General features: G+C 52.6%; 1 protein-coding gene across 5 annotated transcripts in view; it reads left to right on the plus strand.

Annotated features, from left to right (window-relative positions):
- B3GALT4 (beta-1,3-galactosyltransferase 4) overlaps positions 1-20,506 on the plus strand; it is a 210,469-nt gene extending 189,963 nt beyond the window's left edge. For all 5 annotated transcript variants that reach the window (XM_086920625.1, XM_086920628.1, XM_086920627.1 and 2 more), the window contains one exon: positions 18,304-20,506. In XM_086920625.1, the coding sequence (XP_086776751.1) occupies positions 18,558-19,724 (1,167 nt within the window). In that variant the 5' untranslated portion in view covers positions 18,304-18,557 and the 3' untranslated portion in view covers positions 19,725-20,506. The remainder of the gene's footprint in view (positions 1-18,303) is intronic.
- Positions 20,507-24,503: the final 3,997 nt, after the last annotated feature.

Here is a 24,503-nt window from a genome sequence, read left to right on the forward strand (position 1 = left end):
GCCCCAAGGGTGCGTTACGTGGGTGGTACACGGGCGTTGCCATGCGTTACTTAGCCCCAAGGGTGCGCTACGTGGGTGGTACATGGGCGTTGCCATGCGATACTTAGCCCCAAGGGTGCGTTACGTGGGTGGTACATGGGCGTTGCCATGCGTTACTTAGCACCAAGGGTGCGTTACGTGGGTGGTACATGGGCGTTGCCATGCGTTACTTAGCACCAAGGGTGCGTTACGTGGGTGGTACATGGGCGTTGCCATGCGTTACTTAGCACCAAGGGTGCGTTACGTGGGTGGTACATGGGCGTTGCCATGCGATTCTTAGCACCGAGGGTGCGTTACGTGGGTGGTACACGGGCGTTACCATGCGTTACTTAGCACAGAGGGTGCGTTACGTGGGTGGTACACGGGCGTTGCCATGCGTTACTTAGCACCAAGGGTGCGTTACGTGGGTGGTACACGGGCGTTGCCATGCGTTACTTAGCACCAAGGGTGCGCTACGTGGGTGGTACACGGGCGTTGCCATGCGTTACTCAGCACCAAGGGTGCGTTACGTGGGTGGTACATGGGCGTTGCCATGCGATACTTAGCACCAAGGGTGCGTTACGTGGGTGGTACATGGGCGTTGCCATGCGTTACTTAGCACCAAGGGTGCGTTACGTGGGTGGTACATGGGCGTTGCCATGCGTTACTTAGCACCAAGGGTGCGTTACGTGGGTGGTACATGGGCGTTGCCATGCGTTACTTAGCACCAAGGGTGCGTTACGTGGGTGGTACACGGGCGTTGCCATGCGTTACTCAGCACCAAGGGTGCGTTACGTGGGTGGTACATGGGCGTTGCCATGCGATACTTAGCACCAAGGGTGCGTTACGTGGGTGGTACATGGGCGTTGCCATGCGTTACTTAGCACCAAGGGTGCGTTACGTGGGTGGTACATGGGCGTTGCCATGCGTTACTTAGCACCAAGGGTGCGTTACGTGGGTGGTACATGGGCGTTGCCATGCGTTACTTAGCACCAAGGGTGCGTTACGTGGGTGGTACATGGGCGTTGCCATGCGTTACTTAGCACCAAGGGTGCGTTACGTGGGTGGTACATGGGCGTTGCCATGCGTTACTTAGCACCAACGGTGCGTTACGTGGGTGGGTGGTACATGGGCGTTGCCATGCGTTACTTAGCACCAACGGTGCGTTACGTGGGTGGTACATGGGCGTTGCCATGCGTTACTTAGCACCAAGGGTGCGTTACGTGGGTGGTACACGGGCGTTGCCATGCGTTACTTAGCACCAAGGGTGCGTTATGTGGGTGGTACACGGGCGTTGCCATGCGTTACTAAGCACCAAGGGTGCGTTACGTGGGTGGTACATGGGTGTTGCCATGCGATACTTAGCACCAAGGGTGCGTTACGTGGGTGGTACATGGGCGTTGCCATGCGTTACTTAGCACCAAGGGTGCGTTACGTGGGTGGTACATGGGCGTTGCCATGCGATACTTAGCACCAAGGGTGCGTTACGTGGGTGGTACATGGGCGTTGCCATGCGTTACTTAGCACCAAGGGTGCGTTACGTGGGTGGTACATGGGCGTTGCCATGCGTTACTTAGCACCAAGGGTGCGTTACGTGGGTGGTACATGGGCGTTGCCATGCGATACTTAGCACCAAGGGTGCGTTACGTGGGTGGTACATGGGCGTTGCCATGCGATACTTAGCACCAAGGGTGCGTTACGTGGGTGGTACACGGGCGTTGCCATGCGTTACTCAGCACCAAGGGTGCGTTACGTGGGTGGTACACGGGCGTTGCCATGCGATACTTAGCACCAAGGGTGCGTTACGTGGGTGGTACACGGGCGTTGCCATGCGATACTTAGCAACAAGGGTGCGTTACGTGGGTGGTACACGGGCGTTGCCATGCGTTACTTAGCACCAAGGATGCGTTACGTGGGTGGTACATGGGCGTTTCCATGCGATACTTAGCACCAAGGGTGCGTTACGTGGGTGGTACATGGGCGTTGCCATGCGTTACTTAGCACCAAGGGTGCGTTACGTGGGTGGTACATGGGCGTTGCCATGCGCTACTTAGCACCAAGGGTGCGTTACGTGGGTGGTACATGGGCGTTGCCATGCGATACTTAGCACCAAGGGTGCGTTACGTGGGTGGTACATGGGCGTTGCCATGCGCTACTTAGCACCAAGGGTGCGTTACGTGGGTGGTACATGGGCGTTGCCATGCATTACTTAGCACCAAGGGTGCGTTACGTGGGTGGTACATGGGCGTTGCCATGCGTTACTTAGCACCAAGGGTGCGTTACGTGGGTGGTACATGGGCGTTGCCATGCGATACTTAGCACCAAGGGTGCGTTACGTGGGTGGTACACGGGCGTTGCCATGCGTTACTCAGCACCAAGGGTGCGTTACGTGGGTGGTACACGGGCGTTGCCATGCGTTACTCAGCACCAAGGGTGCGTTACGTGGGTGGTACACGGGCGTTGCCATGCGATACTTAGCACCAAGGGTGTGTTACGTGGGTGGTACACGGGCGTTGCCATGCGATACTTAGCAACAAGGGTGCGTTACGTGGGTGGTACACGGGCGTTGCCATGCGTTACTTAGCACCAAGGATGCGTTACGTGGGTGGTACACGGGCGTTTCCATGCGATACTTAGCACCAAGGGTGCGTTACGTGGGTGGTACATGGGCGTTGCCATGCGTTACTTAGCACCAAGGGTGCGTTACGTGGGTGGAACATGGGCGTTGCCATGCGATACTTAGCACCAAGGGTGCGTTACGTGGGTGGTACATGGGCGTTGCCATGCGCTACTTAGCACCAAGGGTGCGTTACGTGGGTGGTACATGGGCGTTGCCATGCGATACTTAGCACCAAGGGTGCGTTACGTGGGTGGTACATGGGCGTTGCCATGCGATACTTAGCACCAAGGGTGCGTTACGTGGGTGGTACATGGGCGTTGCCATGCGATACTTAGCACCAAGGGTGCGTTACGTGGGTGGTACATGGGCGTTGCCATGCATTACTTAGCACCAAGGGTGCGTTACGTGGGTGGTACATGGGCGTTGCCATGGGATACTTAGCACCAAGGGTGCGTTACGTGGGTGGTACATGGGCGTTGCCATGCGTTACTTAGCACCAAGGGTGCGTTACGTGGGTGGTACACGGGCGTTGCCATGCGTTACTTAGCAACAAGGGTGCGTTACGTGGGTGGTACACGGGCGTTGCCATGCGATACTTAGCACCAAGGGTGCGTTACGTGGGTGGTACACGGGCGTTGCCATGCGTTACTTACCACCAAGGGTGCGTTACGTGGGTGGTACACGGGCGTTGCCATGCGATACTTAGCACCAAGGGTGCGTTACGTGGGTGGTACACGGGCGTTGCCATGCGTTACTTAGCACCAAGGGTGCGTTACGTGGGTGGGTGGTACACGGGCGTTGCCATGCGATAGTTAGCACCAAGGGTGCGTTACGTGGGTGGTACATGGGCGTTGCCATGCGTTACTTAGCACCAAGGGTGCGTTACGTGGGTGGTACACGGGCGTTGCCATGCGTTACTTAGCACCAAGGGTGCGTTACGTGGGTGGTACACGGGCGTTGCCATGCGTTACTTAGCACCAAGGGTGCGCTACGTGGGTGGTACATGGGCGTTGCCATGCGTTACTTAGCACCAAGGGTGCGTTACGTGGGTGGTACACAGGCGTTGCCATGCGATACTTAGCACCAAGGGTGCGTTACGTGGGTGGTACACGGGCGTTGCCATGCGATACTTAGCACCAAGGGTGCGTTACGTGGGTGGTACACGGGCGTTGCCATGCGTTACTTAGCACCAAGGGTGCGTTACGTGGGTGGTACATGGGCGTTGCCATGCGATACTTAGCACCAAGGGTGCGTTACGTGGGTGGTACATGGGCGTTGCCATGCGATACTTAGCACCAAGGGTGCGTTACGTGGGTGGTACATGGGCGTTGCCATGCGTTACTTAGCACCAAGGGTGCGTTACGTGGGTGGTACATGGGCGTTGCCATGCGTTACTTAGCACCAAGGGTGCGCTACGTGGGTGGTACATGGGCGTTGCCATGCGATACTTAGCCCCAAGGGTGCGTTACGTGGGTGGTACATGGGCGTTGCCATGCGTTACTTAGCACCAAGGGTGCGTTACGTGGGTGGTACATGGGCGTTGCCATGCGTTACTTAGCACCAAGGGTGCGTTACGTGGGTGGTACATGGGCGTTTCCATGCGTTACTTAGCACCAAGGGTGCGTTACGTGGGTGGTGCATGGGCGTTGCCATGCGTTACTTAGCACCAAGGGTGCGTTACGTGGGTGGTGCATGGGCGTTGCCATGCGATACTTAGCACCAAGGGTGCGTTACGTGGGTGGTACATGGGCGTTGCCATGCGTTACTTAGCACCAAGGGTGCGTTACGTGGGTGGTACATGGGCGTTGCCATGCGTTACTTAGCACCAAGGGTGCGTTACGTGGGTGGTACACGGGCGTTGGCATGCGATACTTAGCACCAAGGGTGCGTTACGTGGGTGGTACACGGGCGTTGCCATGCGTTACTTAGCACCAAGGGTGCGTTACGTGGGTGGTACACGGGCGTTGCCATGCGATACTTAGCACCAAGGGTGCGTTACGTGGGTGGTACATGGGCGTTGCCATGCGATACTTAGCACCAAGGGTGCGTTACGTGGGTGGTACATGGGCGTTGCCATGCGTTACTTAGCACCAAGGGTGCGTTACGTGGGTGGTACACGGGCGTTGCCATGCGTTACTTAGCACCAAGGGTGCGTTACGTGGGTGGTACACGGGCGTTGCCATGCGTTACTTAGCACCAAGGGTGCGTTACGTGGGTGGTACACGGGCGTTGCCATGCGATACTTAGCACCAAGGGTGCGTTGCGTGGGTGGTACACGGGCGTTGCCATGCGTTACTTAGCACCAAGGGTGCGTTACGTGGGTGGTACACGGGCGTTGCCATGCGTTACTTAGCCCCAAGGGTGCGCTACGTGGGTGGTACATGGGCGTTGCCATGCGATACTTAGCCCCAAGGGTGCGTTACGTGGGTGGTACATGGGCGTTGCCATGCGTTACTTAGCACCAAGGGTGCGTTACGTGGGTGGTACATGGGCGTTGCCATGCGTTACTTAGCACCAAGGGTGCGTTACGTGGGTGGTACATGGGCGTTGCCATGCGTTACTTAGCACCAAGGGTGCGTTACGTGGGTGGTACATGGGCGTTGCCATGCGTTACTTAGCACCAAGGATGCGTTACGTGGGTGGTACATGGGCGTTGCCATGCGTTACTTAGCACCAAGGGTGCGTTACGTGGGGGGTACATGGGCGTTGCCATGCGTTACTTAGCACCAAGGGTGCGTTACGTGGGTGGTACACGGGCGTTGCCATGCGTTACTTAGCACCAAGGGTGCGTTACGTGGGTGGTACACGGGCGTTGCCATGCGATACTTAGCACCAAGGGTGCGTTACGTGGGTGGTACACGGGCGTTGCCATGCGTTACTTAGCACCAAGGGTGCGTTACGTGGGTGGTACATGGGCGTTGCCATGCGTTACTTAGCACCAAGGGTGCGTTACGTGGGTGGTACATGGGCGTTGCCATGCGTTACTTAGCACCAAGGGTGCGCTACGTGGGTGGTACATGGGCGTTGCCATGCGATACTTAGCCCCAAGGGTGCGTTACGTGGGTGGTACATGGGCGTTGCCATGCGTTACTTAGCACCAAGGGTGCGTTACGTGGGTGGTACATGGGCGTTGCCATGCGTTACTTAGCACCAAGGGTGCGTTACGTGGGTGGTACATGGGCGTTGCCATGCGTTACTTAGCACCAAGGGTGCGTTACGTGGGTGGTACATGGGCGTTGCCATGCGTTACTTAGCACCAAGGGTGCGTTACGTGGGTGGGTGGTACATGGGCGTTGCCATGCGTTACTTAGCACCAAGGGTGCGTTACGTGGGTGGTACATGGGCGTTGCCATGCGTTACTTAGCACCAAGGGTGCGTTACGTGGGTGGTACATGGGCGTTGCCATGCGTTACTTAGCACCAAGGGTGCGTTACGTGGGTTGTACATGGGCGTTGCCATGCGTTACTTAGCACCAAGAGTGCGTTACGTGGGTGGTACACAGGCGTTGCCATGCGTTACTTTGCACCAAGGGTGCGTTACGTGGGTGGTACACGGGCGTTGCCATGCGTTACTTAGCACCAAGGGTGCGTTACGTGGGTGGTACATGGGCGTTGCCATGCGTTGCTTAGCACCAAGGGTGCGTTACGTGGGTGGTACATGGGCGTTGCCATGCGTTACTTAGCACCAAGGGTGCGTTACGTGGGTGGTACATGGGCGTTGCCATGCGTTACTTAGCACCAAGGGTGCGTTACGTGGGTGGTACACGGGCGTTGCCATGCGTTACTTAGCACCAAGGGTGCGTTACGTGGGTGGTACACGGGTGTTGCCATGCGATACTTAGCACCAAGGGTGCGTTACGTGGGTGGTACACGGGCGTTGCCATGCGTTACTTAGCACCAAGGGTGCGTTACGTGGGTTGTACATGGGCATTGCCATGCGTTACTTAGCACCAAGGGTGCGTTACATGGGTGGTACACAGGCGTTGCCATGCGTTACTTTGCACCAAGGGTGCGTTACGTGGGTGGTACACGGGCGTTGCCATGCGTTACTTAGCACCAAGGGTGCGTTACGTGGGTGGTACATGGGCGTTGCCATGCGTTGCTTAGCACCTAGGGTGCGTTACGTGGGTGGTACATGGGCGTTGCCATGCGTTGCTTAGCACCAAGGGTGCGTTACGTGGGTGGTACACGGGCGTTGCCATGCGTTGCTTAGCACCAAGGGTGCGTTACGTGGGTGGTACATGGCCTTTGCCATGCAATCACTCATGTCTTTCGATGCCAAACCCTATCTACAAACAATTGTAGACAGGGTGTATTGCCAAACGTTCATGCCATCTGAAAGGAGATATGTTTTAATTTCTCCTTTCTTTTCCTGCTTTGCACTGTGCAGCACTCACACAAAGGGGGAAAGTGTTTGAACTTGTCTCGGCACAGTATTTTGTACAGGACGGAGACCCTTCCAGTGCCAAACCTATGCTAGAGTCAGGCACGCGCCCTAACCTTATGACGCTAAGGTGTGTGCGTGGCAACTGAAATCAGCGCAAGGGAAAGGGGAGGAGAGACCCATATCCAGAGCTTGAGTCGGGGGTCCACGCGGGTGGACGGCATCCCCCCACTCTTTTCACAGGGTGGACGCCGTCCCCCCTGCCAAGAAGCTGGGCCCCACAGAAATATGCTGAACGTGTCCCAGTGTAAATTTAAGACACCGGGACACGTTTAGCACATGACGTCACAGGGTCATTTGCATACTATCAGTCCCCCACTTCTTTTCATAGGACTTGTGGCTGCCCATATCTCTGTCGATTTGGCGCTCTCCTGCTACCTCCCTGTCGCGCAACACAGCACAGCATTTTTGGCTGCTGCGTTGCAGGTCTTTTTTGACCAGGAAGACCGTCACCCAGGCCCTCGTCACCAGTCGACTGGACTACGGCAACGCCCTCTACGCCGGTACCACCGCCAAGCTCCAGAAGAGACTCCAGCGGATCCAGAACGCCTCAGCCAGACTCATCCTCGACATCCCGCGGACCAGCCACATCTCCGGACATCTCAGAGACCTGCATTGGCTCCCCGTCAACAAAAGAATCACCTTCCGCCTCCTCACCCACGCACACAAAGCCCTACACGACCAAGGCCCGAGCTACCTCAACAACCGTATCAACTTCTACGCTCCCAAACGCCACCTCCGCTCAGCCAACCACGCCCTCGCCGCCGTCCCCCGCATCCGAAGAGCGACTACAGGAGGAAGGTCCTTCTCCTACCTGGCCGCCAAGACCTGGAACTCCCTCCCGACCGACCTGCGCCTGACCCAAGACCACCTCTCCTTCAGGAAGAAGCTGAAGACCTGGCTGTTCGAGCAGTAACGGCACCCCCCCACCCCCCAGCGCCTTGAGACCCTACGGGTAGGTAGTGCGCTCTATAAATGTCTTTGATTGATTGATTGATTGATTGATTTGAAAATCTTCCCCTTAGTCTTCAGTTTTACTCCCACTTTCTCGTTTTCAATGCAGCCAGGTCTGAAGATAAAACCGATGTTATGTTCTGGTTGTAGAGTGCACTTACGCTAAACCTCTTGTCTCTAACATGGGTAAAAGAAGTAGCCTAAAAAGACAGAAAATACCGTTTTTGGTTAAAAAGGCAGGGTTTGATGCCTTTGCTGAGCTTGATTAAAATAGGTTCTGAGCGAAGGGGGAGGGTTGCACCGTTTGGCATCCAGGGTGGAAAGGGTTCTGTCCCCACAACTGACCACTCGAGTTTATGGCACGATTGACAACAAGCGACTGCTGGAGCATAGAGGTTGTTTGAATAATAAAATAAACCTTTGGAGCTTCAAAAGGTAGGACTGTGGTGATGTAAGATGGTCTGTATAATCATAATGGCTCTGAAAATACATGTCGATGGCCTGGGTCGCCACTGCAGGGTTCTGGGGAATGGTGGTGTCCAGTCCTGCCGGGATAGACTGGATATGAGCCCGTAACAAAGTTTAGCACATGTGGACGTTAACAGAGGAGTTTTTCAGGGCACCTAAATAACTACTTAGTTTAATCCAACCTAGATTGACTCAAGCCTTTGACTGCTGTTACGCGCCAGTTGTTGTTGGTTTAAGGTAAACCTTTTTTCAACAGCTTGAGTTGGCCAAAGCACCTACTGGACTTCATAGTCGCTTGTGGTTCGAGCCATGGATTGATGTTGCGAGAGACGCCCAGATTGGGTATAGCTCAGCTGGGGATGGAGGAGGTCGCATGAATTCACGCCAGCGGGCCGCGAGCCAAGAAGAGGAAGTCTTGGTATTGGCAGCACTATATGTTTGTAGGATTTAACTTCAGGGAGGCGAGAGTGCCCTTGGTAACTATTGTACTCTGTGGTATCGGTGTTTAATAGGTGTGCAGCTTGCACCTGGACATCATACAAATTCAGGCTACCCAGGGAGGGTCCAAAGTGTTTATAGGAACAAAATGCCCACCTCTTCTTTCTATTCTGCTTGACTATGGGAGTACTAGTAGCCTGGTCACCAACCTTGAGGGTGCGGGGGGGCTCTAAGGTCATCGATTCCTATCTTTGGGCCTCCTTACTAGGGCATGGCAGACCAGCACATAAAGGAGCATCTCCCTCGACTGAGGGAGCAACACACTTCCAGGCCACTCCTTCCTGGTGAGCGGGCCACCTACATCTCCTGTGGATTGAGGAATGAGGAGGCGGTGGGAGATGTTGATCCTTCACAATGTTCTCCTCCTTTGGTTGAAGTGACCTAACTTAGGTTCTTCCTCACTGGGACAACCATAAGAAAGCAAAATTTCAACCTGTGAGCCGTCTCAAGGTGGGTGACCACAAATATGCAGGTGAATGATCGGCTTACGAGTGAGTGACACCAACATGCACGCGAGACCCAGACTCATGCAAAACACACACAAGCACACTCATTCTCTCTCGCACTCACACCTGCACTCACACCCTCACTCACTCACACACACACACATTCTCTCTCACACTCACTCACTCATTCTCTCTCAAACACACACACACACTGACACACTCGCTCACACACTCACACACTCTCTACACCGCTGACGGACAGGCAGAGTTGTCCCTATTACTTTGGATGCTGAGACATTTGCGTGGGCTGATGGAAGATAAGTGGTAATAAACGAAATGTATCATCCACAACAGGATGTGGGAGTACACCGTTGACCTCTCAGGCAAGGTTTGCCCCCGGCATTCAGCGGTGTGCTCCCACATCCTGCTGTCTATGTCAAGTTCTCCCGCGAGTCAATGAGCTGACAAGCTCGTGGATGAAGCACCTGCGCCGCAGTGAGAGGTACCGGACCTGATATAATGTTTGGCAGCCTACTCAGCAAATCCCAAAATACAAGACTGCATTCTCTACTGATGATGGTTAAAGAACCAGAAACACGTGGCTAGAGATCAGCACTATCTGTGCCAACCTTGGCGAAACACTCGAAAATATCGGAGTGAGCTACAAGAGACTGCATTTCCCAGAATGCTGGGGGTGATCCTTGCCTGACAGGTCAGTGGTGTGCTTCCACATCCTGTTGTTTAAATGTTTCATCCCACAAAACCACTGCACTCCAGATTGGTGGCTTCATTGCTCTGGGGTCAGTTTCTCAAAGTACATGTGAAAGTGATTAACACGCTGAAGGCTGCTCCTGAGATGCGGATATTCGAAGCCATCTACAATTCCTAAAACACAGAACCATTACCTTTTTAGATTTAATTCTATTTATTGTACATATAGCAGAGTAGACAACTTGGTCTCAATTACCTTGAAAAAATATCAGAAATCTATAACATTTCAACAAAATTACATAACCTTGTGGTGTCCACAAACCCCCCTCCCCCCCCCCACCATCAAATGAAGGCGAAGAATAGGGGAAAGGGGAAAAAGAAACAAGCAAAGAGCGCTCATAAAATGGACACAAAGGGCCCTCATGACATTTATAAATAAATCTCATGCCGGTTTCCTCCGATCCACCCCTGAGGAACCTGCCGAAGTCCCCTCGCCAGCACACAGGATCCTGAATTTGTTAGCGCACTCCCCTATCTCTTTGAGTTTAGTTCACCAGAAGCCGGCGGGTTCGTGAATTTGACTTTGCAGGTCGCTCTCCGTTCCGCAGGGAAACAGAATGATACGTTGTATCTAGTACTAACAATTCTTTCTCTTTGGGCCTGATTTAGATCTCGGCGGACGAGTTACCCCATCACAACGGTGAGTGATATCTTGTCCGCCACAATATAAATCTCATAGCATATAATGGGATTTATGTTTCGGCAGACAGGATATCCACACCGCTGTGACGGAGACCCGTCCACCAAGATCTAAATCCGGCCCTTACTCCTTGCAGATCCTTTTTCTGATCACTGGGAATCAATGTTCGATATCCCTTGAATTCCAGATCTCAGGCTTTCCAGGGTGTAGGATCCCCAGGTCCTCCACCCCTGTCCGTGCCTCTCCTTCGAAGCGTATGTGTAGGTCGGAATGCACTCTTTAGACTTCCAAGAAAGGAGTAGAATCGCCTCCTAGACAGGCTCTGCATGCAGAGTCTACGTACCAATGCGACCACAAGAGCCAGTTCAAGAAGTTGGAAATATCTCAATATTTTTAATTATATATTCGCTTTTTCCAGGATGTTGTTACTTTTTTTTTTCTTCAGGCAACATATTACTCTTATCTCCCTTCCTTTGTAACCTATTTCCCATTGACTTGTTCTTCAGCTCTGTGAGGTCATACCAATGGCAATAGCGCTATGCAAATATGATCACTCCACTTCAAGTAAAAAAGCAAAAGAAAAAATCATGGTAATTTTTAACGCCAACAGCTGTAACTTTAACAAGTGCGAGACCTATTGCATTGCAAATGCTTGCTATCATTTTCAGTTCTACATGTAGCTTATTTATTCATATACACTTTATTAATCTGTTAATATTATGTAATTCTCTAAGTAGTTGCAAACCCCTTGAGGAGGTTTTGCAGACCCCCAGGGGTCCCTGGACCCCAGGTCGGGAAACACATCTGTAGGTGATTCAGTATCGGAAGGAGAGACTCCTCTTTGGTTAAGTGGCTGTTCAGGTGCCGTCCTCTGAGGGTTCCTGGAGAGCTGGGGCGAGGGTGGCCACCTAGAAAGATGAACTCGTCTCCCGCCCCCATATCCCCACCACCACCCCCCAACGCAGCTGCCTTCATAAATGGGGCCAGCATGGGAGACCAAAAAGACTACATTTGAAAAGGGTCAAAGGGAATATATTTAACAACCTGTCATCTCATTTCCCTACATAAGACATTCTACAAAATATAGAAATGACCGGTCTGGTGTGTGCTGCTGTACTCGTGACTGAAAAAACAGGGCTCACGCAAATAGTAAGAGAGTTACAGCTGTATGAGGTATTCCCATCAGACCACCCATCTGGCGGAGTCTCATCATGTGGGATGTTTGTTAGTCCATCCAACCAACCGCCCAAGCCATCGATTGATGGTGCGGATATGGATGTTGAGTAGAAACTCTAGCCAGACTGTTACTCAAAGGGTAGTGCTCAGGGTGTGAAGTGCGAGAGTCGTCAATCTTAAGTTTTCACCACAACACTGCACTTCAGACCCTGAGCACTACCTGGGAGAGTTAGCCACCCCCCACCCCGCCTGGGAGAGTCAGCCCCCCCACCCCCGCCTGGGCGAGTCAGGCCCCTCCTCCAGCCAGACCACACGACCCTCCATCAAGCAGGCCACGGATGGCATCGTACTCCCTTCCTGAAGGCAGCCTACAGCGGCACGCAGCAGCCACCGGGAGGCCTTAGGGGGCCACCAATGAGAATTGTTTACACACAGGCACCTGGGAGCAAAGGCCGGCTACACAACTACCACCACCACCCCTGAGAGCAAGAAGAGCTGCTGGGGTAGGCCCCCTTGTAATGGACGCCAAAGAAGCACGTTGTGGGGTGCACTTGGGGTTCAGCAGTTACGGTTGTACCCAAAGTGTACACGACGGCCCTCACACCAGGCTGTGTGACAACTGGAAAATGGTGGCCTCTGATTGGTCCTACAGGGCTACAAGCTGTTTCACCCACAGCCTGTGGGGCAAAGCGGCCACCTGCCCCTCCCAAAGTGACCCACGCACAGTGCATGTGGTGCAGTGTACAGAGATGCACGTGAGTACCTGGAGGAGAGTGAGGGACAGACACTTGCAATTAGATATATTTCATTATATGGCTCAAGAGTCCCAGGGGCACAGGGCACTCTACAAAGAAGCACAGGTAAGTTACACACAATAATAAACACAATCTTTTCATTCACGTGACACGTGGGCAGAGCCAGACGCAGCCAGTAAGGAGCAGCCCAGTCGATAACTAGTAAAACAAGGGCAGCGGGGGGATAACTGGGCCTGTGTGGAAGGAAAGCAAGACACGGGTAAGTAAGATCCAGGAAGAGCCAGGAAGAGAATTCAAGGAAGAAATCACAAGGTGTACCGAAGAGTCTGTGGGGGGGATTCCGTTCACAAACCCTCCATGTAGTGGTCGGGCTCGCTCGCTGCACTCACTATGTCCCGTACGGGAGCTGGGCTGAACAAATGTAGCAGGCCTCTTTGGGTTCCCAGTCTGGCCCTGGCTGCCCCACCTACAAAGCTTTGATCCACAACAGACCAACCTCTATCTCCTATGTCCTACATATGTCAGGCAGACATGGAACGCGCTTCTCCTGGAGGCCGGATGACCCAAGTCCACCACTAACCATTGTCTGGAGGAGCCACGTCTGTCTGGTATGCATTGACGGTGGGCATGGTGCCAAACCATCGCTGCTTTCCTTCCGAGGACATCTAAACGTTCACTGTTGCAGACTCTATCCAAACCCATCATATTGACTTCATTCTCTCCCAACCATCTGTTCGTTCACTGATCCCAGCGTTGCTGCTCTCTTTACTACAAGCTGTTGTTTGCTAAGTGTTTGCATTTCTTGTTGAAAAGCCAAACACCCATATACTATTTACAGTTTTATACAACCCAAGAGGTATTCAGGCACTGGCAGGCTCCAGTTGATTCGCTGAATAGCCAGGCCTTCAGGGACTTTCGGAACTCTGGACGCTATGCGAAAGTAAAGAGATAAAAGGGCAGCTCATTCCATGTCTTCGCTGCTAGGTGGGAGAAGGAGTGACCCCCGCATCTGCTACGCTGAATGCGGGGGGTGAGGGTTAGCGAAAGGGCTGCCGAGCGGAGGTGTCTTGTTGGCTGGTGGAAGTTCAGGTGGTGGTTCAAGTAGGCAGGTCCACACTTGTGTAGGGCCTTGTTTGCATGGGTTGGGAGCTTGACTGGCATATTTTCTGTGCAGGAAGTCAGTGGAGTTCCCTGAGGCAGGCGGTGAGGTGAGTTTGTCTCGTGAGATCCAGGATGACTGTGGCTACGGCGAGGAGGTGAGCTGGGATCCTTGCATAGAGTGTTAAACATTCTAGTCGGCTGGAGATGAGGGCCTGGGTGAAGGAGCATCTGGAGCTTCTGGGTAGCCATTTGCATATCTTACGAAGCATGCAGAGGAAGCAGCAGCTGCAAGAGGTGACGGGGTGGACCTAAGTCATCGTGGTTAGCTTGTCGTCCAGAATAATGCCTAGGTTCCTAGCGTGGTCAGTGGGGGTAAGAGTAGGTATGGGTTCTGAAGCCACCAGGATGCGCCACATGGGAAGCTTTTGTTTCCGGAAATCAGCACCTCTGCATCGTCCGTGTTGAGCCACAGGCAGTTGTCCTTTATCCAGTTGGCGAGGTCTGCCATGCAGTTGTAGAAGTTGGTCTTGGTGGTGTCTTGGGAGAGGATGAGTTGTGTGTCGTCGGTGCAGGTTATGATGTTGAGTCTGTGAGTTTTGATGATGCTGGCCGAAGTTTCATAGAAGTATTGAAGAGGGTGAGGCTGAGCGAGGATCCTTGGGTACTCCTCAGATTTCCTTAGGTTTGGGGGTGAAGGGAGGAAGGCAGATGTTTTGCGTTCTTCTGGTGAGGAAAGAGGTGATCCATCTGAGAGCTGCTCCTTGGATGTCTGTGTTGTGCAGCGTTGTGATGAGTGTGTGGTGAGAGTCTGTATTGAAGGCTGCAGATGAAGTCTGGGAATTTTAGAGCCACAGTCTCTTCTCTGTCGAGTAAGGCTTGGATGGCGTCCGTAGCCGCAACGGAAGAGGTCTCAGTGCTGTGGTTGCTGTGGAATCCGGATTGGGAGAGGTCGAGTAGGAGGTTCCATTGCAGATGTGAGGAGGTTTGTTGTTGGATTTTTCGAATACTTTGTCTGGGAACGGGAGGATGGAGATCGGTCAGCAGTTGTTGAGTTTGCTGGGACCTGCCAATGCTTTCTTTAGTAGGGCGTTGACTTCTGCATGTTTCCAGTCCTCTGGGATGGAGGCCATGGCAACTGAGGTGTTAAACGAGGTGGTGAGCTGATTCTCGCTTCGCCCTGGTTGAAGATGTGGAGCTGACATGGGTCAGCTAGGACCCCTGAGGGGACCGAGCTCATCATGGAGGCGGTGCCCCGTGGGGCAAACTGGCTCCGTTCGGTTAGAGTTGGTGTGTTGCTTAAAGAAGTCAGTGGCCTTGAACTGGATTTTGAAGTTTCTGTTGATTTTGGCAATATTGTAGTGGAAGAAGTTTGCAATGTTGTCCCAGAGTTCCTGTGAGGGAGTAATGTTGTTTGTTGCAGCTGAGGGGTTGGAGAATTCTTTTACAATGTTGAAAAGTTCTTTGCTGTTATTGGAGCTTGATTCTACGCGTGAGGCTAAGGCGTTTTTCTCCGATTCTCTCATCCGTCGTAGCGTTTGGGGGCGGTCTTGAAGGCGGTCTTGTCAATCGTGTCCTTGCTAGTACGCGGTCTCCTTTCCAGTTGTTTACAGTGTTTACAGATCTTCAGTGTACCTGCTAGCTTGCTTGGTGGACCTTCTGTGGGTGTTGTTGCTGATGGGAGCGATGCTGTCAGCGCATTTGGTGATCCAACTGTTGAAGTTTCTGATGTTCTGGTCTAGGTTGATAGAGATGGGGTGGGTGGTGTTTAAGGCGTTGATCCATGTGTCCATAGAGACTTTGTTCCAGCTGCGGTGGGCAGACTGGGGGCGGAGGTCCGTGAGCTGGTGATGAAGTGGATGATGGAATGGTTTGTTCAGGTGAGTTCCGTGGTATGGCTGTACTTGATACGGTCACTGGAGGTGAAGATGGTTTCTGGCACGTGGCCTGCGGTATGGATGGGGTCGTGGACGAGTTGGGTGAATCCGATGTTGTTCATGCTGTCGAGGAGATTGGTAGCGTTGAGATGTCATTGTGATCGTTGAGATGGAAGTTGAGGTTGCAGAGAAAAATGTAGTTGTTGGAGTCTGTGGCAAGGGGGTTGATGAAGTTGCAGAAGGCTGGGTGTGGTCCTGGAGGGCAGTAGGCAAGGGTGCTCCTGATAGTGGTTTTGTTGTCTGTTTGGAGTCAGAAGTGGAGGTGTCAATGGCTGGGGTGATGTTATTTGTGGTGGTGCTTTGGATGGATTCCTGGTGTATGATGGCCATTCCTCTGTCAGGCTTGTTGATGCAGTGGGTGATCTTGTATTCTTCGGGCATTGCAGTGGTGATGCTGGGCACAAAAGTGGAATTGAGCAACGCCTCAGTGAGGTAGGACATCGTGTGTGAGGGTGGAGATGAGGTCCCAAATCTTGGTGGTGTGTTTCCATAGTGAGCGTGTGTGGGGAAGGGCACCTGTGAGTTGGTGTTTTTGTTCAGGTGCGGTTGCTGGGGTGTTTGCCATGGGGATGGTGAGTGGGCTGGTGTGTGCACTGTGGCAAGTGGCAGTGGGTGCAGGTGAAAGGTTCTATTGTGGAGCGTGGTTTGGCACAGTGGCAGTGTTTGTTGTGGCGTCTGGGGTCGAGAGTGTAGAACTCTGCGGTGGTGTATCTGCGGGGGTAAAAGCATCGGGGGTCATGACGCTTGGCATGGACAGGTGCAGACGGGCTTTCTTGTGGTACGCCTGCCTTGCACCTACTGTGCCCTGCGTTTTGTAGGTCCTAGGTTGGGTGAGGCATAGTTGGCAGGAAGATCGGTGAGCAGGGAACACAGGCAGGAATATGCAGGCAGCAGTGGTGTCACTGGATCAGGCTTGAACAAGTAGGAACTAGAGGCCACAGGCAAATGGCAAGCCTGGTACCAGGTGCTTATAAGAGGCTGTCGAAGCTTCTGTACATCTTTGATTCCATGTTGTATGTCACGCAGACAGACAGGAGCCAGCAGAGTATCCCTTGTCTTGTAAATGGAAGAGGGGCTCTGCTCAACCTGTGCCAAGAGTATTCAAAGTATTAACGATTAATGACTGGATATTCGTGGACAGAAATGACCCCGCATTCCGGGTTGATCACTGGGTGACGGGGCCTAGAGGATATCCAGGAGCATTATATCAGAGGGCAGTTAGGGAAAGTATGCCCCCACACACTCGAAGACTGTGCTGGAGGTATGGACGAGGACTGACAACTTCCTAGAGTGGAATAATGGACTGACCGAACAAACCCCACTATGGGACAGTGATATGTTATGGGAGGTGGGCAAACTGCTGGGCTTTGGCAAGTGGAAATTGCTAGACATAGCACACCTCAGTGATGGATGGAGGGGCCAGGCGATAATTTCGTTCGAAGATCTACAATAGGAAAATCAGTTGGTCGATACAGACAGATACAGGTATATACAGCTGGGACATGAACTTTGTAGGCACATAAGAGAAGGGGATCAGCTTCCTGAATTTAGTCCACTAGAGGACCTACTCATACCAGGGCCAAAGCCAGAAAAGGCACTATCCTGTACATATAGAAAGATTATCAACAACTCCCCCGACTCGCTAGGGACCTTGCCGGCTGCCTGGGAGACCGACGTTGGTTTGCTACAGGATGCTGACTGGGCAGAGGCCCTACAGAGCCCAAGAGAAGTAGCAATCAGAGCGAGAATTAGGCTAATACAATTAAGAATTCTCCATAGGTCATATTCCACTAGCCTGCTCATGCTTAAAATAGGGCGCACTCATACGGATCGTTGTTTTCATGGGCTGAGATCAAAGAGGTACCTTTTTCCACATTATCTGGGAGCCCCACAATACAGCAACCTTGGGGAAGGGTGGTACGGGTAATGTCGGAGGTGATCGGACAGACCGTTTCTACGGACGCCAGATGGCAGATACTGTGTATAACGGGGAACTAGACTTGGCCGAAATATCAGAAAATCTGGCTATTAGTGGCGGCAATGGTGCCCTGCCCCTGATGATAGGTCAATGAAAAACAGATCTGGATTGGTGCTGTGCAGCAGAAAAGACAATATACGAGAGCAAGGCCTGCCCCAAAAAATGGGAGAAAGTGTGGAATAAATGGGGGACTTTCAGGAATCCGTGAAGGAGGCAAAGGAGGGAGGGAAGATAGGTCAGTAGGGGGCGGTCGTCCTGGGAAATTAGGGAGGGAGGGTTCAGACCGGTTATGATTGCTGGAACATAGGATCATAGACTATGTTGTCAGGGTGAATGTATTTGTACTTCCGGACATTTCTTAAAGTAATACTGTACACTGCAACGGATGTATGTTTAATAAAAAGATTTTTTTAAATGCTGAATTTATGACCTGCACACCCTGCTGTCTCTGAACATGCACGTGGGATTGTTTGCTGATGCAGCTCTCTTGCTATCTTTCAGGTTTGATCGGTGTTCTGCTGGCCAACTACTCATGCTGCCCAGAAGAGTCGCACCAGTGACCAGAAGACCGTGATGGATCGAGGTCTGCTAGATCCCTGCCTGGCCGAGCACATGGCGCACTTGAACATACAAGGCAGAGGTCCACCAGTGACCACCCCGTGGGACGTTTCTGCGAGTTCCACCTTTGACCAGAGACTCAAATGAGTAGAGGCTTTAGTTTCAGTCCCTCGTTCCTGCAGTGATTGACGCAATGGATGTGGCAGTCCGATAGCCGTGCTGCAGGACAGGGAACCTCCAAACAAAGTCAACAGTCTCGGAAAGCTGTGGCGATGCGGCTCTGGGATTTTGTGCGATGGATGTGTTGCACCAAATCCCGCTCCTTCTGCGTGCTCAAACTTCTGCTCTTCCTGGTTTCTACCCTCCTGATATTGACCCTGGTTGCTGTGGGACTTCTGGAAGAGGCACTTTCCTGGACAGTCTCCCCACTGCTGGTGGAGAGCCGCGCTTCTGAGCTGCGAGCTAAGGCTGAAAACTTTAACACCACCTTCCTGCGCCTGAGAACGCCTGCCTACTACCACATCGCTAATGCCAACGCGTGCCAACCAGACACCCCCTTCATGGTGAGCTTCGTGATTAGTGCACCTTCCAATGTGGCAAACCGAAGGGCCATCAGGAAGACCTGGTCGAGAATCCGGCTGGTTAGGGGACATCCTATTTTGACTCTCTTTGCCCTGGGAATGTCGACCTCGCTGGCCGTTCAGGCTGAACTAGAGGAGGAGTCTGCCCAACACGGCGACATAGTCCAAGGCATCTTCATTGACACCTACCGCAACCTGACTCGCAAGACTGTGATGATCATGCAGTGGACGGCAACTTTCTGCCCGCATGTCCGCTACGTTCTGAAGGTGGACGACGATGTTTATGTGAACTCAGAAGGGCTGGTTGGCTACCTCCAGTCTTTGGGAGAAAAGCCAGAGGACCTGTATATCGGCCGCATCCATTGGTGGGTTAATCCTATACGCGACTCCTCAAGCAAATATTACGTGTCGGAAGTCACATACCCAGAACCATACTTTCCGCCATACTGCAGTGGTACGGCATACCTGCTCTCTGGGGATGTGGCACTGAAGTTCTACGTAGCCTCCTTGGAGATTCCATTTGTCCCGATGGAGGACGTCTATGTTGGGATCTGCACCCAGAAGCTGGGGATTGCGCCTATGCACTCGTCGAAGATCGCAGGGGCCCTACACTACACCGAGGATGCTTGCTGCTACCAAATCATCTTCACCTCCCATCAGGTTAAGCCCAGCGAGATGGAGAAGGTGTGGCAGCTCATTCAAGAAGGCCACAAGTGCTCTTGGATTCAGAGGCACTTAGGACTTCTGCACTGTAAGCTCCTCAAGAAATTCACTTCGCACTGACTGGAGAGCTGCAGAGAAGGTCTAGTCATTCAAAGCGTACCATCAGAAAACTCAAGCCCCGGGTGCAGACAGGGTCAAGACAGTCTCTGTCCTGGAAAAGTCTTGAACCTGTATGAACTTAAAACCTCAGCACCTGAAACTGGAACGTATTCCAACATGGCCCTCCAAGGAGAGCAGATGATGCTGGGAAGGCAGTGACAGTGGTGCACATGGGAGGACCACCCCAATGAAACCCTTGCTCCAGCAGATGAAACAGACCTGCCGAGCATCAAGGGTCACAAGGGTCACACAGGCATCCGGGGTTATTGGTGGATAAAATCCACCCCATCTTGGATACAAATTCCAACAGCGAGCAGCCGTTCATGAAGAGAAAGCGACCCCCGCATCTTACCATACCGTTGGTACCCTCAACGGATTGAATGTTGACTGCTTCAAGTCTTTTTTGCACTGAAGCCTAGAATTTAATGTGGTTATTTATGGAGCAATATTGTTGCGAAATACAAGGAACGGAGGCTGAACAGGGGCTCGTTAGCTCCAGCACATGAACGGCACAGAACGGCTACTGAGGGAACTGTAAATTAGAAGTAGACCGAGATAGTTGTGGAAATCACTGTGACATGTCAGCTGTGGACAGGCAGGGCTCAGGAAATGCTCTTTATTGTCGAAAGTCTACTGCACGGGTGACGACACGGGGGAACTATGGCTAACCTGTTACACATTTAGTGCCTTTTACTTCTAAAGGACCTCAACAGACCAAATAAAATATATTCTTAAAAGATGTTTATCCTGTGTCTCTTTGTGCTGTCTGCACCTCCTGGAGTCCTGCAGTGCATCTTCTGGATGTAGATGTTCCACAAGTTCTGCGAGTTTTGCTGTCTGCGCCGTTTGTGAGTCCCATTCTGCACTGTCTGGGAGTCGCTGTCCCACACCATCTAGAGATCAGCTGTTCAAGGTGCACTGTGGCAGGCTGACTGACCTGAACTGCAGGTTAGTCGAGATGTTTGCACTTTTGGAAGTCTCATTCTGCTCTTTGCGCCCCATTGTTTTGCACCTTCTTTTAGCCCAGTTACCTCAGCTCTCCTACGGAACTGTTTAAAATCATAGATTCCCTGTCCACCCTCCAGTCTCCAGATCCCATAGCGGGATCTCAGGAGCTATGTGATCAGATCTCCACTTTCTTTCATACTAAGATAGTGGACATCTATACTGCACTGGAGTTCCTAAATCGAGACCTATAGGCCTCTGCTCCCCCTGTGGCCCCTCTAGTTGAAGGCTAGGCTAATGGACCCTGTAGTAGCCTCTCTATCTTCCCTCCTCTTTCCCCCGAACAGCTTAATCTGCTCCTGGATAAAATAAAATTGGGATCCCCTCTGGATCCCTGCCCTCTTAAGATTCTCAAGGAATGTCGGGAGGTAGTGTTGCCTCCGCTTTTGGAGGTGATGAATTTAGCAATCTCTGAAGGTACCTTCCCTGCCTCTTGGGAAATGGGCAAGGCCCTCCTAAAAAAAGCCACATTAGACCCCGGGGTTCTGCAGAACTTTCGCCCTATATCCTTGCTCCCGCTCCAGCTAAGATGCTTGAGGCTCATCTCAACTACCATCTGAGTGCCTTCTTGGATAATTCCAACCTGTTGGATTCTTCTCAGCATGGCTTCCGGAGGGCACATAGTACTGAGTCTGCCCTCACAGTGGTTATCAATAACATCCGCGCTAAGGTCGACAGGGGCCAGACTACTCTTCTGGTCCTGCTCGACCTGACAGCTGCTGTTGATACCCTGTCCCCCTCCATCTTGGCTACACGCCTTAGGGAGATGGGAGTAGATGGCCCAGCTTTGAGCCTCCTAACCTCCTTTCTCAATCAACGAGAACAGAGGGTCAAGCTGGGTGAATTCCTTTCCCCCGTTGAACCTGTGCAGTGTGGGGATCCTCAAGGATCGTCCTTGAGCCCCACACATCTATGTGGCCCCACTTGCCAGGTTAGTAAAATCTTTCGGGCTGAAGTGTTTTCATACGCTAACGACACCCAGATCTTGGACTCCCTCTCCCAATCGGTGAGTATCACTGCTCTTAATTTCAGAAATTGTATGGAAGCAGTCTCGCGTTGGATGATTCAAAACTTCCTGAAATTAAACGGTGAGAAAAACGAGGTTTTGATCTTCGGGGGCAAACCGGATATCTGGTCGAGTGACTGGTGGCCTCCTTCCCTTGGAGCCTGCCCCATGCCTTCTCAATCCGCCCGTAACCTGGGTGTGCTGTTAGACACCACGCTCTTCTTTTACAGGCAAGTCAGTAGGACGGTATCAACTTGCTGTGGTGCTATTAGAAGTTTGAGAAAGATCTCACACTATCTCTCCCCCGAAGCAGGTAACGATGGCCCTCGTCTCCTCAAGACTGGACTACTGCAATGCACTATACCCAGGCATTAATAAAAAGGTGGTTCAACGCCTGCAGATAGTGCAAAACGCGGCGGCAAGGTTTGTTGTTGATGCCCCTAGACTCTCTTCAGCCTCCTCAATCAGAAAAAACCTGCACTGGCTTCCCATTCAGGCTAGGATCAATTTTAAGATTCTATGCCTCACCTACGGTGCCTTTCATGGATCAGGTGCAGAAGATATCAGGTCCCTTCTTTCCTTCTATGCTCCGAGCAGAGCCCTACGCTCCTCGAATAAAAACCTCCTGTCTGTTCCCCGAGTTTGTAAAGCCAGATGGGGAGGGAGGGCTTTCTTTTCCCTCGCTCCAAGACTGTGGAACACACTTCCTGCTGAGCTAAAAGGGCAAACATCGATTGTGCTTTTTCGTAAGGCACTAAAAACCTGGCTCTTTGTAGAAGCCTTTGCGTAGTTTGGCACGATTTCACATCATAAACAGCTATACCATCTTTTCATGCGCTTTGATGCCCCTGGGCTAAGTTGCGCATTACAAATCGCTATTCATTCATTCATTCATTACCTGCATCCTCTATTGGCTCTGCTGTCGACACCATCTCCCGGCCCCGCTGTCGGCACCGTCTCCCGGCCCTGGCGTCGGCACTGTCTGCCGGCCCTGCCGTCGAAACCATCTCACGGCCCCGCCCTCAGCACCATCTCCTGGCCCCGCCGTCGGCACCATCTACCAGCCCCGCCATCTGCACCATCTCCCGGCCCCGCCGTCAGCACCGCCTCCCATTCCCGCCGTCGGCACCGTCTCCCGTCCCCGCCGTCGGCACCGTCTCCCGTCCCCGCCGTCGGCACCGTCTCCCGTCCCCGCCGTCGGCACCGTCTCCCGGCCCCGGCGTCGGAACCGTCTCCCGGCCCCTCCGCCGGCACCATCTCCCGGGCCAGCCGTCTGCACCGTCTCCCGGCCCCGCCGTCGGCACCATCTCCTGGCCCCGCCGTCGGCACCATCTCCTGGCCCCCCCGTCGGCAACATCTCCCGGCCCCGCCGTCGGCACCATCTCCTGGCCCCGCTATCTGAACTTTCGGTTATTCTCTTTCTTTTCCTTCTGGGATTCTCTTGCACCCTCTAGATATCCCCCTGTCCAGCATCATCTTAGAGTGCTGTTGTTCTCCACCTTCAGGAAATCGTGTTCGGGGCTTTCTAGTTGGCCTGCTGATCTGTCCCGTCCTGTCCAAATGTATTTGTGTAGCATCATAAATCTTCATGTTTATAACATTCTCATGTAGTCAAATGCTTTGCTGAAGCTCATTCCACATTCTCACCACTTTACATGCAGCATTCTGCTGCCAAACATACTTTGGTTTGCAGAATGACTTGTCAAGAAGACCCTCTCGCTGTACCTTAAGGCCCAACCTGGGGGATAGTTCACACTTTTGAGACTCAGGTGTTTTGGTCCCTCTTTCCAGCCTGGCCAGGGTCAGAATCCTGAACTTCACTCGCTCCTCCACGTGAAACCAGTGCTGCCTGTCAAGCGTAGTGGAAATATGCTTTAGAACCCATTATAAGCAACCAGCAGTACTGCATGACTCTGGAAGCCCTGCAACCGGTTTATGATTTATTTTGGGGCTTCCAAAAACATAGCATTGCAATAGTCTATAGTTGAGCCAACAATTGTTCTGGTCATCGCTACTCTTTCACCCACCTCTAGGAAAGGCCACAGCTTAGGCAAGTTGTAAACACGCTGGTTAACAAGCATCTAGACAGACATCTGTCCATTGAGGACAACACTCAAAGATTTACCTCGGTGGGAGACTTCCTTTGATGTTACTCAACCTACTGACTTCTTCGGCTTCTCCAGGTTTGGCTACACTTACTTTGGTCCCAACCAGCATCTTCTCAGTGTTGATCGAGTTTATGGCCAACATCTGTCCCGCAGCCAGAGCTGCGCTCTCCGTGATCCTGTTTAACAGTGTGGTGCCTTCCATGTCCGTACCAGTCAGTGCAAACAGGAGCTGGGTGTCCTCCGCGTAACCTCACATTGTTCGCAACTGTAGGAAAGTGTTCCTTTCTGCCACTGGTACTGATGTACACTGGGTCCCTGCTGTGTGTAGAAAAGTTATGGTTAGCCCCAATTTCAGCTGGTGTTATTCTATTTTCTGACTAGTCTGACTGGGATCCTGCTAATCGGGACCCCAGTCACTGTGCTTCCTCCCTAAATTGGACTGTGGTTAGTACTTTGGTTCCTTCCCAATTGGCTACAAGTGTCCCCTTCCAAGTCCCTAGTATATGGTACTAGGTCCCCTGGGCATAGGCACAAAAGGGGGGTCTCCCATGGGCTGCAGCATGTATTATGCCACGCATGAGAGACCACTCAAACTGTTAACACAGGCCTGCCTTGGCATCC

Source organism: Lissotriton vulgaris, chromosome 5 (assembly GCF_964263255.1).
Source record: "Lissotriton vulgaris chromosome 5, aLisVul1.2, whole genome shotgun sequence".
NCBI classification, from domain to species: Eukaryota; Metazoa; Chordata; class Amphibia; order Caudata; family Salamandridae; genus Lissotriton; species Lissotriton vulgaris.